Below are 14802 nucleotides of genomic sequence, written 5' to 3' on the forward strand. Positions count from 1 at the left end.
TATACGTTTTTTATTTATATAATCAATGATTTGTGGAGCTGACTTATGAAATGAATTTCACTTGCTTTCAGACTTCTTTTAAATTTATTGTTACTCTTAATTAACTTAAAAAATATGTACAAGTTTAAATATTGGAATAGTGTAAGAAAACAATCATAAAAAAAAAAAATTAGTATTAATTTGTTGCTAAAAGCAAAAAATTTATTTTTGCATTTTTCTTGCATTAGATTGTTTTTGTTCTTTTTTTTCTAATTCAGAAAATAATAAATAAGATGATATATTTTTTCTAGTACAAAAAATTCAAAAAAAATTGCATACAAAAAGTATTACAATTACAGATGAGGTTATCGTGTGCATTTTTTATAAAAATAGTATTCCCACGATATTAACAAAAAAAAAAAAAATATTTACGTTGTTCAAGTCATGTGACTTTGTAAATTCATAAAATGTTGAATTCAAAACATATTTATATGCATTTTATGGAGTTCATTTTGTAATAAAACTGCAAATCAGCTGATTATTGCCTCTCGTTGATCACTTTAAAAAGTAATAAAATTAAAAAAAAAAAAAAAAAAAAAAAAAAAAAAAAAAAAAAAAACCAACAAAAAACACTGGGAGAAAACAAAAATTACCGAAGATCCGGATGTTGAAATTGGCACTTTCATTCTTGCAATTTGCCTAGCGTAAATCAAGTTTCTAATCTAAAACCATGTATGAAGACTCCAAATTTTACGTATCTTTATTGTTCATGAACGACTCTAAATCATTACTGACGAATTTTTTTCATTTACTTTTCTAAAATTTTAAATCTTTTTTTCATTTTATTTTATTTTTTTTACAGAAAAAAAGCTACTCTGAGCGGATTTCTCAGTTGTGTTTATCTTTTTTCTTCGAGACAAAACTATTAAAGCGCAAACGGTTGGTGAAAATTACAAAATTTTTAATTATAATACACTTTACAACTTGATATTAATCATTACGTTTACACAGAGTGCAATGTTGTCACTGAGACGTATGCATAACAATCGACAGATAGTGCATTTTCTATAGAAAAACAAATGCCTGTCATTATAATTGAGATATGAGCCAAAATTTCTAAAGCTCCTGACGAGCTCCTCCTATCTTTTGACCGTAGATCGAATTCGCTCCTTTTCCATTTCTCTAACTTCCATCATGGTCCATTCAGGATCGTTAGGATCTTCTCCTTCCAGGTCACACAATGCAGATTCTGTTGAATCTGATCCTTGAGAGTAAATTTCTGCTTCCTGCATAACAAACGTTTCTATTGTATAACTCATCATTTAATATTTATTTGTATTAAAACCACTGACTAAACCCTTTCGTAATTCATGATAGAGATCACATAAAGTTAATATCTAACAATATTTCAAAGATTGACTTTTCAGTGGTCTAAAGTTATTTGGCATTAATTTATCTTACATCTTCTTTGCTTTCATTCAGCTGACAAACTGTTTCAGGCAAAGATTCGATCGGATGTTCGTGTGGCATCTCCTTCCTCATTTCATGGTAATCTTCCTCAGTTAATGGGAAAGTTCTTGGCTCGTATGGCAAGACTTGCTGCTGAAAAATGAACAAACATTAGGTTACATTAAAGTATTACTTCATGCGAAGTTATTCATCTTAAAAAAAGAAACTCAGGGTTTATTAGCTGAACAGCTTTAGTTCAACGTTTATCAGTTACTTGTTATGAATAAAGAGTATAAATACCTCTTGTTCTTCTTCAACGAAGAAACTCGACGGTTCGTCTTTTTGAGAACGCGTTGACATCTTACGACGCCACGCATTCTGTAAACTGCTGGATCGATACTGCGAGTCTGAGTGCTCGGAATCTGGAGCATTTCCGGGCGTCGGTGGTGGCGAGGTTATAGGCGATATTGTATCACCACCGCATTCACTTGTGTGAGGCGACATTGGATCTATAAAATAATATCATTCAGTAATCCGTGCTCGTACAGTAAATGAAAAAAATTGATAAATTACCTGGCGTGTTAGCACCGCTTTCAGATCGGCATTCTGGTCTTCGATCCCGGCGCATTCGCGACTGGTACGGTAGATGCGTAAAATTCATGAAACGCTTTGCCTCTTCCTTTTCACTTCGTTCATGCCTCTGCACGACAGCGTCTTCAGAAACATCTTCGACCTGCGAAAAAGTCAAGAAAAAACGACAACATTGATTGTAAGTTGCCAACATAGTATGAACAATACGTGTTTTCCGTACACGTGTGTGCAGGTGTACTTACATCACTGTCTGGAAGGGATTTCTGCATAACGCCATTTTTTACGTCTACAGGCGGAGGTACACTGCAGATTCTCCATCTATCAAAAACGAACAATTATTGGTCAAATTATGAAAAAAGTTTTGTTAAATTATACTGAAATATTGTATATTTAGTAAATTTACGTACTTTGGTATGATAATTTCTTTGTAGGGCAGTTTTTCGAGTCTCGTTGCAGCAGCGACACTGTACGGTATGACAATATTGTCAATGTCGTACGAATTTTGTCGTAAACGACTGCAATATTAAAAATATACCTGTTAGCACAAGTAAAAAATCATAAGACTTAGTCGGTAGGTTTAGAAACGTTGCAAGTTGGCAGCAAAAAGTATGAATGTATAATGTTAGTATACAATGTATAATGTTATAAGGGCAATGTAAGGTAGTCCTTCCTTAAAACCAAACATTACGTTCTTTAAAATTAATCTAGTTAACAATTAAAATATATAATGTACGGTCTTATGAAAAAACTAAAGCTCATCTCAAATCTTTTCAGTATTTTAAAGTTATGAAATGATACCTAAATGCCACTGAATCTAGTAAGTAATTACCATGATGACTGAAATAATAGTATTAGAAAAAAAAGATTTGACAGATTTAAATTATAGAACGCAAAATTATAATTTAAATCACAATCATTCAATATTTGTTTGTAAAATAAAACTAAAAATGTTAACATACAAGTAAAAATGTGGTCATCAAACGCCTGCAAATCCAACGTCTTCTCTGAAGGACTACCTTGATTAGAAAAAAAGACCTTTCTCATTTTTTTAAACAAAGTCTCTTATCTTTGTGATACTCTGTTAGACACGTGACGTTATTAACTGTATTAGCCTTATCATCCCCCTATTTATTTTTGCTTCGTTATCAAGTGATTAGTAAACCAAGTTAAATTAAACTTAAAATAAATCACTGTAAAAAGAGATATTTTATAATGTTTTATAAATTCATAAAACAGTAATCAAACAATTGATCAATTAAAACAAAGTATTCAACAAAAAACCAAAATAATGCAAGGTTCTATTTTTCCTGGATAACATTGTAAACTCAATGTGTCAAACGATTTTCCCACATACTGGATGAATTACAAAAGGATCAAAAGTAAAATTATATTTTTTCAAGTTTATGTTCAGTAGATTTGTGTGGGAAAATATCCGCTTACAAGTGTAAGCTTGAAGAGAAAGAAAGATAGACAGACAGAGAGAGAGGGGGTGAAGGCGGTAATGGTCAGTGGGGTGGGTGAGCACGCGCGCTCAAAAGCTATTAGCATTCGCGTGGCTTACCTATGACTGTGACTGTTGGAGGATTTCTCTTTTGTAGTTTTTTCAGACGAGGGCGGTCCGCCGGACGTCGGTGTCGCAGCAGCACTTTGCTGTTGCTGCTGAAGAAAGAGAGGGGAAGGCACGGGTGACGAGTACTTGCTCGAGCTGGATAGGGCGCTCACCACCTCCTCCTCCTCCTCCTCTTCGTCCAGTGGCAAAGCCAGCAGCTGTGAATGCTGCTGCAACGGCTGCGATTGCGTCTGATGCTGGTGCTGAGACTGCGGTTGCGGTTGCGACTGCTGTAACTGCTGCTGATGCGTTTGCTTCGTTGGACGCTTCCGATTGACGCTCGAGTGATTGGACCGTTCGTTGTTCCGACTTCGTTTGCCTTTAAGAAGTTTGCGATTTAAATGTTGAAGTTATAGTACAACAAACAAAAAATAGGAAAAAAAAAAAAAAAAAAAAAAAAAACTTACTCGAACTTATTGAGGTGACCTGAGACTTTTTCAACCTCGATGTGCATTTTGAACGATGCTCGGATGATCGTCTGTTTCTCCTCTCGTTTCCCTCCTTGTCTTTTATCTTCGAACCTCGCACACCTCCTCGTGCCATCTTTTGCTGCCATTCGGGAGTTCGTAGAATGGCATCGGCGTGGGAAGTGACAGTAACTTCTATCGCAAAAAGGATAAAAAAATGTTACGAGCATTCGTTCTCAATTAAGTATACAGATGAATAATGATCGTCAAATTACCATCAGGCATCGAGAGCACGGAATGAAAGCCTGGATCAACGAGGGCCAGTCGTTCTTGCACAGACATCAACTCCACATCCTGACCAAAAGTCGGATCTTTTCTGCCAGTGCAGAGGGCACAACACGCCAAACTGCCATCACAATTACACTTGATGCTTGCAGGTCTTGCAGCTTTTTTCGAGAAGAGATGCAGGCCTTTGAGCTGCACGAGTTTGCGCTTCCTGAACACGTGCCTGACGTAGGGCCTACACCGACTTGAGCTCAAACTAGCTGCAGCCGGCTCGAGCTCAGCCTCGAAGCCACACGTCCGACCTGTCGTCGTGCCGGGCAATACACCGCTGTAACCGTTCAACGTTGGTTCTACGACGAAAGACGACGACGACGACGATGGTGCAGATCCTAACATTGCGGACGTGGATGCAGTCACGGCTGGCATCTCCAGCACGACGGGGCCCTTTGTCGAGCGCATCTGGCGCTGAAGCTCCGTGTGCTGACGGATTCTAAACTCGAGGTCCGAGATTTGCGCGTGCAGCCACGTCCAGCGTGCGGCCACGCTCGCTCGATCCTGCGCCCATCGCCAGCTTGCCCTTTTTAGGCTAAAAACAACAAAAGGATCGAATTAGAAAGACTTTTCTCTTGTTTAAAAGCCAATTAAGTACATCAAACAAAGGTCCAGACACTATAGAGTACAGCGACTTCTTAATCATCGAATTTTACTTTTTTACTTACAAATTTTTCATCAGGCAACATCAATTGTTTTGATGAATTGATGACATTTTATGTGTTGTACAAATATTTTGATTTAGTCATTAAAGGCTATATGGAGTTTTAATATTTTTTATTCAGTTCCTAGGTTACTTGAAAGCTTTGTTTATCTTACATTAGGGGTTTTTAATAAAGCCTGGTTTACTTCTACTTGAATAATTTTTTCACAAATCTGTAGTATTTGTATTACATTGTCAGTTTCTAATAATTGAAAAGAATATATTAGAAAATTTTCAGTAAATTATAAAATTGACCTAATGCAGTTACTAATTAATGTGAAATGATAAACTTAGTGACAAAAATAACTTATATTTTTTGTTTTATTTGAAATTTTTATTTTTACAATATTATAGGGGTATGAAACAGGGCAAACATAGATTTTATGATAAGCCGAAAGCGAATGAATAAAAATCTATGGTAACATCCTTTGCACTGAAAAGCAATTATCCATAATTAGTGGCTTGAAAAAGCAAGCAAGTAGTCGAAGCTGTTGACAAGTGAAATTGCCAAGTATCCTGTATATCATTGGTGTATGTGTACGTTGTGCTTGTAAAGATTGAGAAACCATTCGATGAGTTGTATTATTTTTACGGAAAATAAATCAATAATCGATTGATTCATGTGTTGTGATATTTACCAGTTGTGCGCGACACTAGAGGCACGTAGCCTTTCTCAACATATTAACGAAGTGACATAAGCAGCACGTCATTCGTGCGATAGACAATTTATGTATTGATAGGTTATTATTATCAATATTAGTAGGTGTTTTGAGACATGCAGTTAAAAGATAAAATTTTATATTGCAATGTTACAGGGAAAAGATTATGTTATTACACCATGAAAACACAACGAAAGTAAAAGAATGAGGCATGAATAAGGAAGATGATGCAATAACTACTGGGATTTCATACAGAAAATGTGTAATAATTTAAAATAAAATGTCTTCTGTAATTCAAGTATACTACTGTAATTACATAAAATTATAGATGAATAAAAATTTGTAAGCAATAACTCAAAAATGTGCAAAAAACATTTATACTTGATTTGAGCAATATTTTACCTGCATGTAATCATATCCAATTATTTCACTGAAAAAAGATCGAGCAAAGTGAAGTATTTCGATCTTTATTCCGCACGCATATTTGATGAAAGCAAGTAAAATACTGTGCATACATTGATAAAGCATAAAAATCTTAGTATATCAGGCAATATGAATTAATGAATTATGAAACTATAAATTATTTAAAGTTGATTAACAATTTTTATGACTGTTGAAATATTATGACTGAAGTACATACTAATATGATGTAAGAGATTCAAGTTATTCAACTTGAACAAAGGTACGTTGATTGATTAAATTGGATGTTTAATAAAATTGTACTCTTTTTTTTTTTTTTTAATCAACTGGGCAACATTATATTCAAACATAAATGCATCAAAATTTAGAAAACTTTGAAAAAAACAAAACAGTTAACAATTTTCATGTACACCAATCACTCTGAAATTTGATTTGTTGTCTAGTACGCTGAATAGGACCGAATACAAAGTTTTACAAAATTCAATGCTTTTACATAGGATGCACAGCACATGCGTTGCACAAAACGTATAAATAATGACTGTCGTTCTAGCGGCGCTATCACCTCGATAGGAAAAAAAAAAAAAAAAAAAAAAACCCGATAAAACAGTACGTCGGACACACTCACATTGGTAACTGTTGCTGATGCGGATTGTTAAAAGTCTGCATTTCATCACAGCTTTCGCCGCCACTACTTGACGCCGTACAATCTGAGTCGTAGGCATCCTGCACAATTTTTAGCTTGGTAGCCAATGGTCCAGCAACTTGTTCCAATTTCACGCCATCTATTCTAATTTGCGGCACACCAAACGCAGGCATCCGATTTACGTTCGGATTCACGTAATTGTCCCTTGAGCCGGCACCAAAATAACGACACAAGTTTCTGTTTCGGACGGCAACACTATTACTCTGGGCATTACAGCTCTTCTGCACTTTTTGAAGAAAGGAACTAATGTTGCCCACGATTTCAGGAAAGTTACGAGCGTTACCACCCGCTCTCTGCCCAAGGCTCGCAAGATCTTGATGGAGAAACTTTTTAGCGCTTTTCTGGGCCAGCTCGAGCACTTGTCCGGCTTCCTCAGCAGCGTGCCGACCCACTAGCTGAGACTGGAACTTGCGCAGCCGGCGAAACAGATACGCAACTTTGCGCTCGAGTTCGTGCTGTCGCCTTTCGATTTCCACCCGATGCTTCGTGAGCTCTGCGAGTTTTGTAGTTTCTTGTTGCTGTAACTGATGCGCTTGCAGCAGTAGTTGCTGTTGCTGATTATGGTGCTGGTCGACGACCACGCCGTTTTCGGACATGTTGTCGTTTCCCATAAGGCCCATCACATCGACGTCATTTAGCAAGTTTAGATTTGCCAAGTTGAATGCCTCGCTGTCTGAAAATATTTCTGGCACTTCGTCGGACGTCGATTGAGACGGAATAACGTTTTCCATTAAACCGCCACAGCCGTCGATCAAGCGGCTGTCACCGCTCAACATTTCTTCCGATGACACATTGTTTAGCGACATGATCCCCTACAAGTAAATAATTGTATTAAAAAAACAAAAACAAAAAAAAACATGGCATATACGAAAGAACATGTTACAAAAACCAATCACATTACCCGCAAGAGATCATCGGCCTGTACATTTATACCCGCGGTGAAACCCATGATATCCTCAGCAATTTGTCTATCTTCATCGGTAACGGAGGTATCGTTTACGGCTACTAAATCGTCATCATCTACTTGGGGCGCGTTAATGACGTCCTCAGCAGAATTGGTGATCCCGCATGTTTCGTCTTGCTCAATACCACTGGGTCCCATGTCTGTTCTGAAGTAACACATATCCACTGGATCGTCATCGCCCATAGATATGTCGCTCATTATAGCGTCAGCGCCGTTGGCCACCTCGCGTGCCACCGCCGCCGACTCTTTCCTCGACGTGCCGACAGCAATCAGGTCGGACAAACCGTCGAGACTGCTGCCGAACTTGAAATTAATGACATCGTCAATCAGATTCTTGGGGATTCCTTGTAAACACTGTTCGTCAATTTTTGATGGCTGGACGTTGGCAGAAACGACAAACTGGGCCAGGACCTCGCGATTTTTACGAACCTGTACGCAATGAATCAACAATGTTTCGATTACAAATGCTTAATGGCATTAAATTATTACATAATACAAACATTACAGTAATGCACAAACAAGTTTTTCAAAATTATTTTTAATACTTCAACAATATCAAATAAAAGTTGTTTGTTAAAACCAATTTGTAGTTTTGGACTTTTTTGAAGTAAATTATGCTAATTAACATGAGCTTTACTCATTGATGTTTTAGTACACATCGGCTCGTAAAAAAAATGAGGATGTGAAAATTATTGCCTAAAACTACAATATTTACTTATACACTATTGTGATGGCCACAACATTCAAGAGGCATCGTTCGATTTTAGTAAAAACAATTATGAAAAAATGAAACAGTATAATAATTGTGTAAACTTCAGAACAATGCCACGACTCACTAAACGTAGTCACGCGAGACTTTAAAAAACAAACAGACAATTAAACGTTTGCAACAAGAATCTTACTGTAGGTTTATCGTTCGCATTCGACGCTTTCGAGGGATGCACTGATGCACTGAGACAAACCTGCTTGGCCTGCTCGGCGGTGAGAAAGCCGCCGGCCGGCAGCGCTGGGAGCAAATTCTCAGGCTTCTGAGGTCCGCCTTCCGTCAGAGCAGGGGCCATCACTGCCACTGACGTCGTCGCCACAGCCAGCGCTGACGCCTCGACATCCAGCCACCAGGAGGGCCGCTGTTTCTCAGCCGCCGCTGCTGCCACGCAGCTACTGCTGCGTTGCAGCTGTTGCTGCTCCTCCTGCTGCTGATGCCGTCCTTCTATCTCACCTTCTCTGACTACTACTTCTTCTCCTCCACTCTGTTTGACACTGCTGCTGCTGCTCCTCCTTCCCAGAGCTGCCACCATCCACTTTGAACTCAATCCCATTCATCCATTGTTCCCTTGGCACGGCTCTCATGCACCATAACTCTCCTTCACTCACTATGCAGGGACTGATTGTAATTTGCTACTCTCACTGTTGTCCAACTACCTGCCGCCTACTTGTTTTTTGCGTGTCTTTATCAAAAATCGTAGCTCTCTTTTCTTTGACACGACAGCCTCGTGCGTTGTTTTACTGTACTGTTTTATTTTTACGTGTAGGTTGGTTATCTCTTCTTGCTTGGGTCTCGACGATAAAGCGCTCCCAACGTGTGCTCCAAGCAAGCTGATATCTATTTTCTTATGCTACACGTTGCCTCCTATTTGCAAACGTAGAAATACGGAACTTGACTCGCACGTAGTTTGTGGGCTCTCTTGAAAAAACTTATCTGCAAAAAGGAATGAGGAAGACTTTAAGTACCGGAGGGAGAGCCAAGGTATAAGTATAGCAAGTAATTTCATGTTTCATTAAAATTGATTGAAAAGCTGACTTAAGTTGCATTTTTTTTTTTTTTTTTTTTTTTTTTAAATAATGTTCAGCCGAGTTATTATGACTAAAGAGTTGCTTTTCTGCGATAAAGTCTCAGTTATCGTGATATCGTGATATCGTGATGAAAACAATTATTTCGATTGTTATCTTTAGTCAAAGATTTGAAAGATGGTCATAAATTATATAATATGTGAGCCCAATAGTGAGCTCTGATGCACAAAAAATACTGTATATAGAATTAATGACAAGTAATAGAGATATTAGCATTATTTTTAAAAATAAAAATGAACACTACAAAAGACAATAAAGAAATAAATGTTCAAGTAATAACAGTAATGCAACTCACCTCTAAAATTTGTATGAAATCACAGTGTTGGCTCGTTCAACCCTTGGATAAGTTAGTGGTGAAACCTTACATGCTCTTATGCCCATCCTCCATACTAGTAGTGGTAGCAGTAATTAGTAGTCCTACAGTATCTTCTGATTTTAGAGTGTAACTGTATGTATATTATAGCCTCTGTTATTTAGCAAACTGCAAGTCTGCCTCGTGTTGGTGATGCTGCTCTCTCCGATATATTCAGCAATCTTTGGATCAGAACAGAAGCAAAAAAACAAATAAATACGAGTATTAGTACGACATAACTACAAAATATTACGGTAGTCGCCGGTGTCAGAGGTGATGTCGGCGTTTACGCTAAGTATGCTATCAGTCACTCTATCACAATACAATTAACGTTTTACGTACCCGAGGTGGGTACACATGCGCTATTGGTGTAATATTGACACGCACGCGCTTTTTTTCTTTATGCAATTCGTATCATACGAAAGGGGAACAAAAAAAAAAAAAAAAAAAAAAAAAAAAAAAATGAAAAACAAAAAAACGACTGCTATGTATGTAAAAATAAAAGAAAGGGAGAAAATATAGCAGCAGACGGCAAGAGGAATCATCGATTGTGGGCGCAGTAAACGAGGGAGGGAGGAGAGCAGCAGACAAAAAAAGTGCCGACACACTCGCGCACACGTGATAACATCGCCGGATCACCGGTATACATGTATATATTCGCGAATACAACAATATGCGTAGATACACACCCTTCATTATACCGCTTAGAAATTATTAAACATGTAGGTGGTATCTATGAAAGTTGAGCACGTATTGGTCATCGGCTAAATGATAAAAAAAAAAAAAAAAAAAAAAAAAAAAAACAAAAAAAAAAAAAAGGAGTAATGAATACATTATTTTTATTTTTAACGCAAGAGTTTTTATAAGCCACGTGATAAAGTGACTATACATGCTGGGGTTGTTAATCATGTTACTTTGTTCTAGTTTTTTTTTTTTCAACGCGGTGATTTGAATATTTCGTTTACAACTTTAATTCTATCCAAAAGAAGAAATAAGCAAATAAGCATTTGTTTGGACTAAAAGTCACTGGGTTTACAATCACTTGACAGGTTATTTTCGCTGAGAGGCTCTTATGTGCCTGTGAAAATGATGCTCACGATAAGTGATTATTGAAAAGGAAATCCGTATTGAAAAAATTATACTTGCATTTATAACCTCGACTTTTAAATACCGTATGTGTTGAAAAAAAAAAAAAAAAATTCAGCTGAACTTGAAAAATAGCATACAACAAGGACTATTATTAGTTCAAGGAGTTTTTGACAATAACAAAAAGCACAAAGCAAGTTCTTAGACCTGTAATGTTATGATGACTAACAGTCTCTCGCGATAATGAAATAAAAGATAAGAAACATAACATATTATGTATACGAATGCACATATTATGGGCACGATCCTTTTTGCTGGGCTACTGGTTTAAAAGTAAAATTTTAAATATAAGAGTAAATGTTTATCCATCCTTGCGAGTAAAATACACATGGAAATGTGCTATAACTATAGCTACCGTTCAGTGCATGCAAAAACGGTACGATAACGGTAACGAATTAGTGCTATAAGTACTATTTCATTGAATTTTACGGATGAAAGAGCGCATCGCACTTACTCTCGAAAATATGCAATTAACTCACCACACAAATTACAAATATTTGAATAGCTACATTTGCTACGCTAACCAAAAAGAAAATTTACGTGTAGGTTACATACGTTAAAAAAACGAAAATCTGCTAGCATGGATTACAATACTTGGTGAAAATTGCATCATTAAGACACGCGTGTACGCAATTAAAATTAAAAAGAGGAGTAGCAACGCAAAGCACAAGAATTGTGAATACTGTACATGCGCGTACATGATAAAATTTGATTTTAAATTTTGTTCGTAATACAGTAATCAAAAAGTATTTTGATCATCAAGCGAATAGAACACAAATAGTGTAAACCGAGGCGTGTCTTTCGACCCTTATTGTTTTCAAATAATTCGTCCCGCGAAATCCCACTAATATTTTCCAGCCTAAACTACTTACACCGCTATCATAGTGATGCATCTATCTATCAAGTATCAAAATCACGTAACACTGCTATACAAGAGCGATCTCATGGAGGATAAAAATTGTGAGCCTTCTTTTTTTGTTTGTAAATTTTTGTTTTAGGTCTTGACAATGAAGAAAAAAAAAAAAAAAATTTCCTCGAGAAGAGTTTTTACATGTATATCGTATAAGTACACCATGCTCACACGCGAGCTCTTTTTCTCTGTAATTAGACATGTAGGTAACCAACCCGTCGATTTCCTCGCTTCGTCCGGTCGATGCGCGCACCTTTTGTAACAGTCAACACGGCACACCTGCCTTTTTATACGCTCGTCACGCGGCACTACATGAACACGTTTTTTTTTTTTTTTTTTTTTAAATAACACACTACCTACTTACAATAAGTTTTCAGACCGATACTTGTTATTAACGATATAAAATTTGCTAGGAAACGAAAAAACACTCGGGGAAAAAAATCTCGCACATAAACGCGAGACAGGGAAGATAAAAACAAGGAAAACGAATAAACGAACCTTTCGGAGCAGTGTGTAACACACGAGGCAGTACATATACAGGTACATACATATACTCAAAGGTACAGATCAGCAGAACGGAATAAAGAGAGAACGGGAGAGAAACGATGAGGCATCAGCAGCGAAGGAAGAAAGAAGAGAGAACAGAGAACCGTACACACACGCGCTTACACACACTCATACAGAGGCATAGACGGAGAAACCACGTACATATAGGTATAATACCCGTGCAAAGAGATACTGTACCAGCCGAGGCAGCGGGTACGCGTTAAGCCTCAACTGCTGTTGCATAATGACGCGCAAGACATGAGCCACCCAGAGCTACCTCTTCCACAAGAACGGAGCCCTACCATCGTGTCTCTCCGCCGAGGCTTTTTTTTTTTTTTACTTAATGGACAAGGCGCTATACCATTGCAAACGACTACGGTGACGACGGGCGTTAGAGATGTACACAAAGGGGTAGGTTTACTGCTTGCAAGCCACAACACACCACTCTCGCAAAGGGTATACCCGGGCATTGGTATACACAGTATCATGTACACCTAGCAAGCATCCGCCCGCGCGCGTCAAATCGATGCCGTCCGGCGCGCGTGTGCGGCTCTCTTTTCTCTCTCTCTCTCTACCGCTTCCCCTCGCGCTTTCAGGCCATTGTAAGTAAAATACAGAACCAAGCATCACCAGGTTTTAAAATTCACATCGATACGTACGAACGTTCCGATGGCGACGCTGTGTGTAATTCATTATTACGCGGACGAATTGTCGAAGGAAAAGTTGTGAGCAATAGCGTGTATACGACTGCCGAAACAAACAAAAAAAAATTTCATACACGGCACGCACGAGTGCGAAAGAGAGATTAGAAGATTGCTCTCCAAGGTATTACATACAGGGGGGGCATCTCTCCATGAAAAAGAACGAGCCAACAACGAGGGCCGCTCCGTGGTCCGTACTAGCACCGTCTCTCTTTAACTACCGGATAGTTGACGGCACAATGGCGCGTTCACTCTCTACACACTGCTCTGACCCGCTGCTGTTGCTTATATTGTACATGGCACACAGCACATACTCAACTGTAAGCTCTACTCCCTGCGTGCGTGCTATTTTCTCGTAATAGGCAATGCGCTACGATACATGGATAACCCACACACGTACAATTATCAATACACCACGCAAGATAGGCCAAGGGTTTCCTCTTTGCTATATAACGCTTCTTCCGGTTTTTTGGGGAAAAAAAAAAGAGCGTCTCCTCGTAGTCATCGTCATCCGGCGTGTGCAGCGGCGGGGCACACCACCTTGCGCTAAAAGCACACCTTACCGGTGTGAGCAGAAAGAGAAAAAAAAAAAAAAAAAAAAAAAAAAAAAAAAAAAAAAAACAATCGTAGTATCTACTTAGAATTGATTTCTACATATATATATATTTGTGTATGTACAGGCATTTAGCTCTTTAATTACTATCGGTCTTTTTTCCCCTTACCCTCTCCCCGTAATATATCTCGTTCTTACGCGTATCGACGTCGATAATACTAGTATAAAAACAATAAAAACGTACACGTCGCAAGCCGCAAAGCAAATTCGAGTATACAATAATATGTATTATAATGTGCCATTGGCAGTGCGAGACTGTGGTGGTATATTACTTACGCACACACACACACGCATACTTTTGCAGCTACGTAACATGTATTACACACACACTTGAGCGAAGAGAGAGAGAGAGCGCGACGACGACGCACCTCCTTGCGGATTCGCGCGCGGGGTTCCAAGTTCCAATAGCTGTTACATGTTCAACCCAACAACTCCATGCAGCAGAGGTACCAGCCAGCGGTTATTGTATGCATGTATAGGTACCTTCTCGGCATGAGGTGCACGAGCAAGTCGTGTACCAGCAGCAGCGTGCTTAGAGGCTTGGCACTAATTTGTTTCCTTCTCGTCTCCGCCTCCACGAGTCAAACGTGTGTGTACACGATTAGAGGAGCTTCGTATGATTACACAGTCGTCACACGACACTACACAACTCACAAGCGCGCACGAAAACAACACATTTATTATTTAAGCGTTAGACACAGGTAATGAACCCCGGGACCGCGAAGCCGTCCGTGAGCTTCTTTTTTCCGTCGGACCGCCGAGCGACGGCAGACGAGGTGAGCATCGTAAAAGTCACGCCAGTCACACCCAAGCGAGCGCTTCCGACGCAGTGCCGCCACTTACGTGGAACCTAGAAGCTCGAT

General features: G+C 38.5%; 1 protein-coding gene across 2 annotated transcripts; it reads right to left on the bottom strand.

The window, feature by feature from the left end:
- Positions 1-236: 236 nt before the first annotated feature.
- Positions 237-14799, bottom strand: nsl1 (non-specific lethal 1). Of its 2 annotated transcripts, none has more exons than XM_014356427.2 (14): positions 14423-14799; positions 9967-10205; positions 8723-9519; positions 7758-8249; positions 6779-7668; positions 4311-4906; positions 4036-4230; positions 3581-3947; positions 2427-2534; positions 2262-2337; positions 2002-2161; positions 1729-1937; positions 1441-1581; positions 237-1265 (listed from the first exon to the last, which is right to left on the bottom strand). In XM_014356427.2, exons 3-14 carry the CDS (start codon positions 9137-9139, stop codon positions 1119-1121), a joined length of 3798 nt encoding a protein of 1265 aa, XP_014211913.2. In that variant the 5' UTR covers positions 9140-9519; positions 9967-10205; positions 14423-14799; the 3' UTR covers positions 237-1118. The 2 variants fall into 2 exon arrangements, with proteins under 2 accessions (XP_014211913.2, XP_089451973.1); XM_089595847.1 differs by having other exon boundaries at positions 8783-9519; positions 14423-14798.
- Between the last annotated feature and the right edge of the window lie 3 nt (positions 14800-14802).

Source organism: Copidosoma floridanum, unplaced genomic scaffold, assembly GCF_036245765.1.
Source record: "Copidosoma floridanum isolate Cflo_tuat_1 unplaced genomic scaffold, Cflo_Japanese_pri ptg000029l, whole genome shotgun sequence".
In the NCBI taxonomy this organism is placed as follows: domain Eukaryota; kingdom Metazoa; phylum Arthropoda; class Insecta; order Hymenoptera; family Encyrtidae; genus Copidosoma; species Copidosoma floridanum.

Coding starts and splice junctions, on each gene's coding strand:
- nsl1 (XM_014356427.2), bottom strand. CDS start 9,139: ATGGGATTGAGTTCAAAGTGGATGGTGGCAGCTCTGGGAAGGAGGAGC. Junction 4,231..4,310: donor CGTGCTCTCGATGCCTGATG/GTAATTTGACGA, acceptor TTTTTGCGATAG/AAGTTACTGTCACTTCCCAC. Junction 1,266..1,440: donor TGAATGAAAGCAAAGAAGAT/GTAAGATAAATT, acceptor TTTGTTATGCAG/GAAGCAGAAATTTACTCTCA.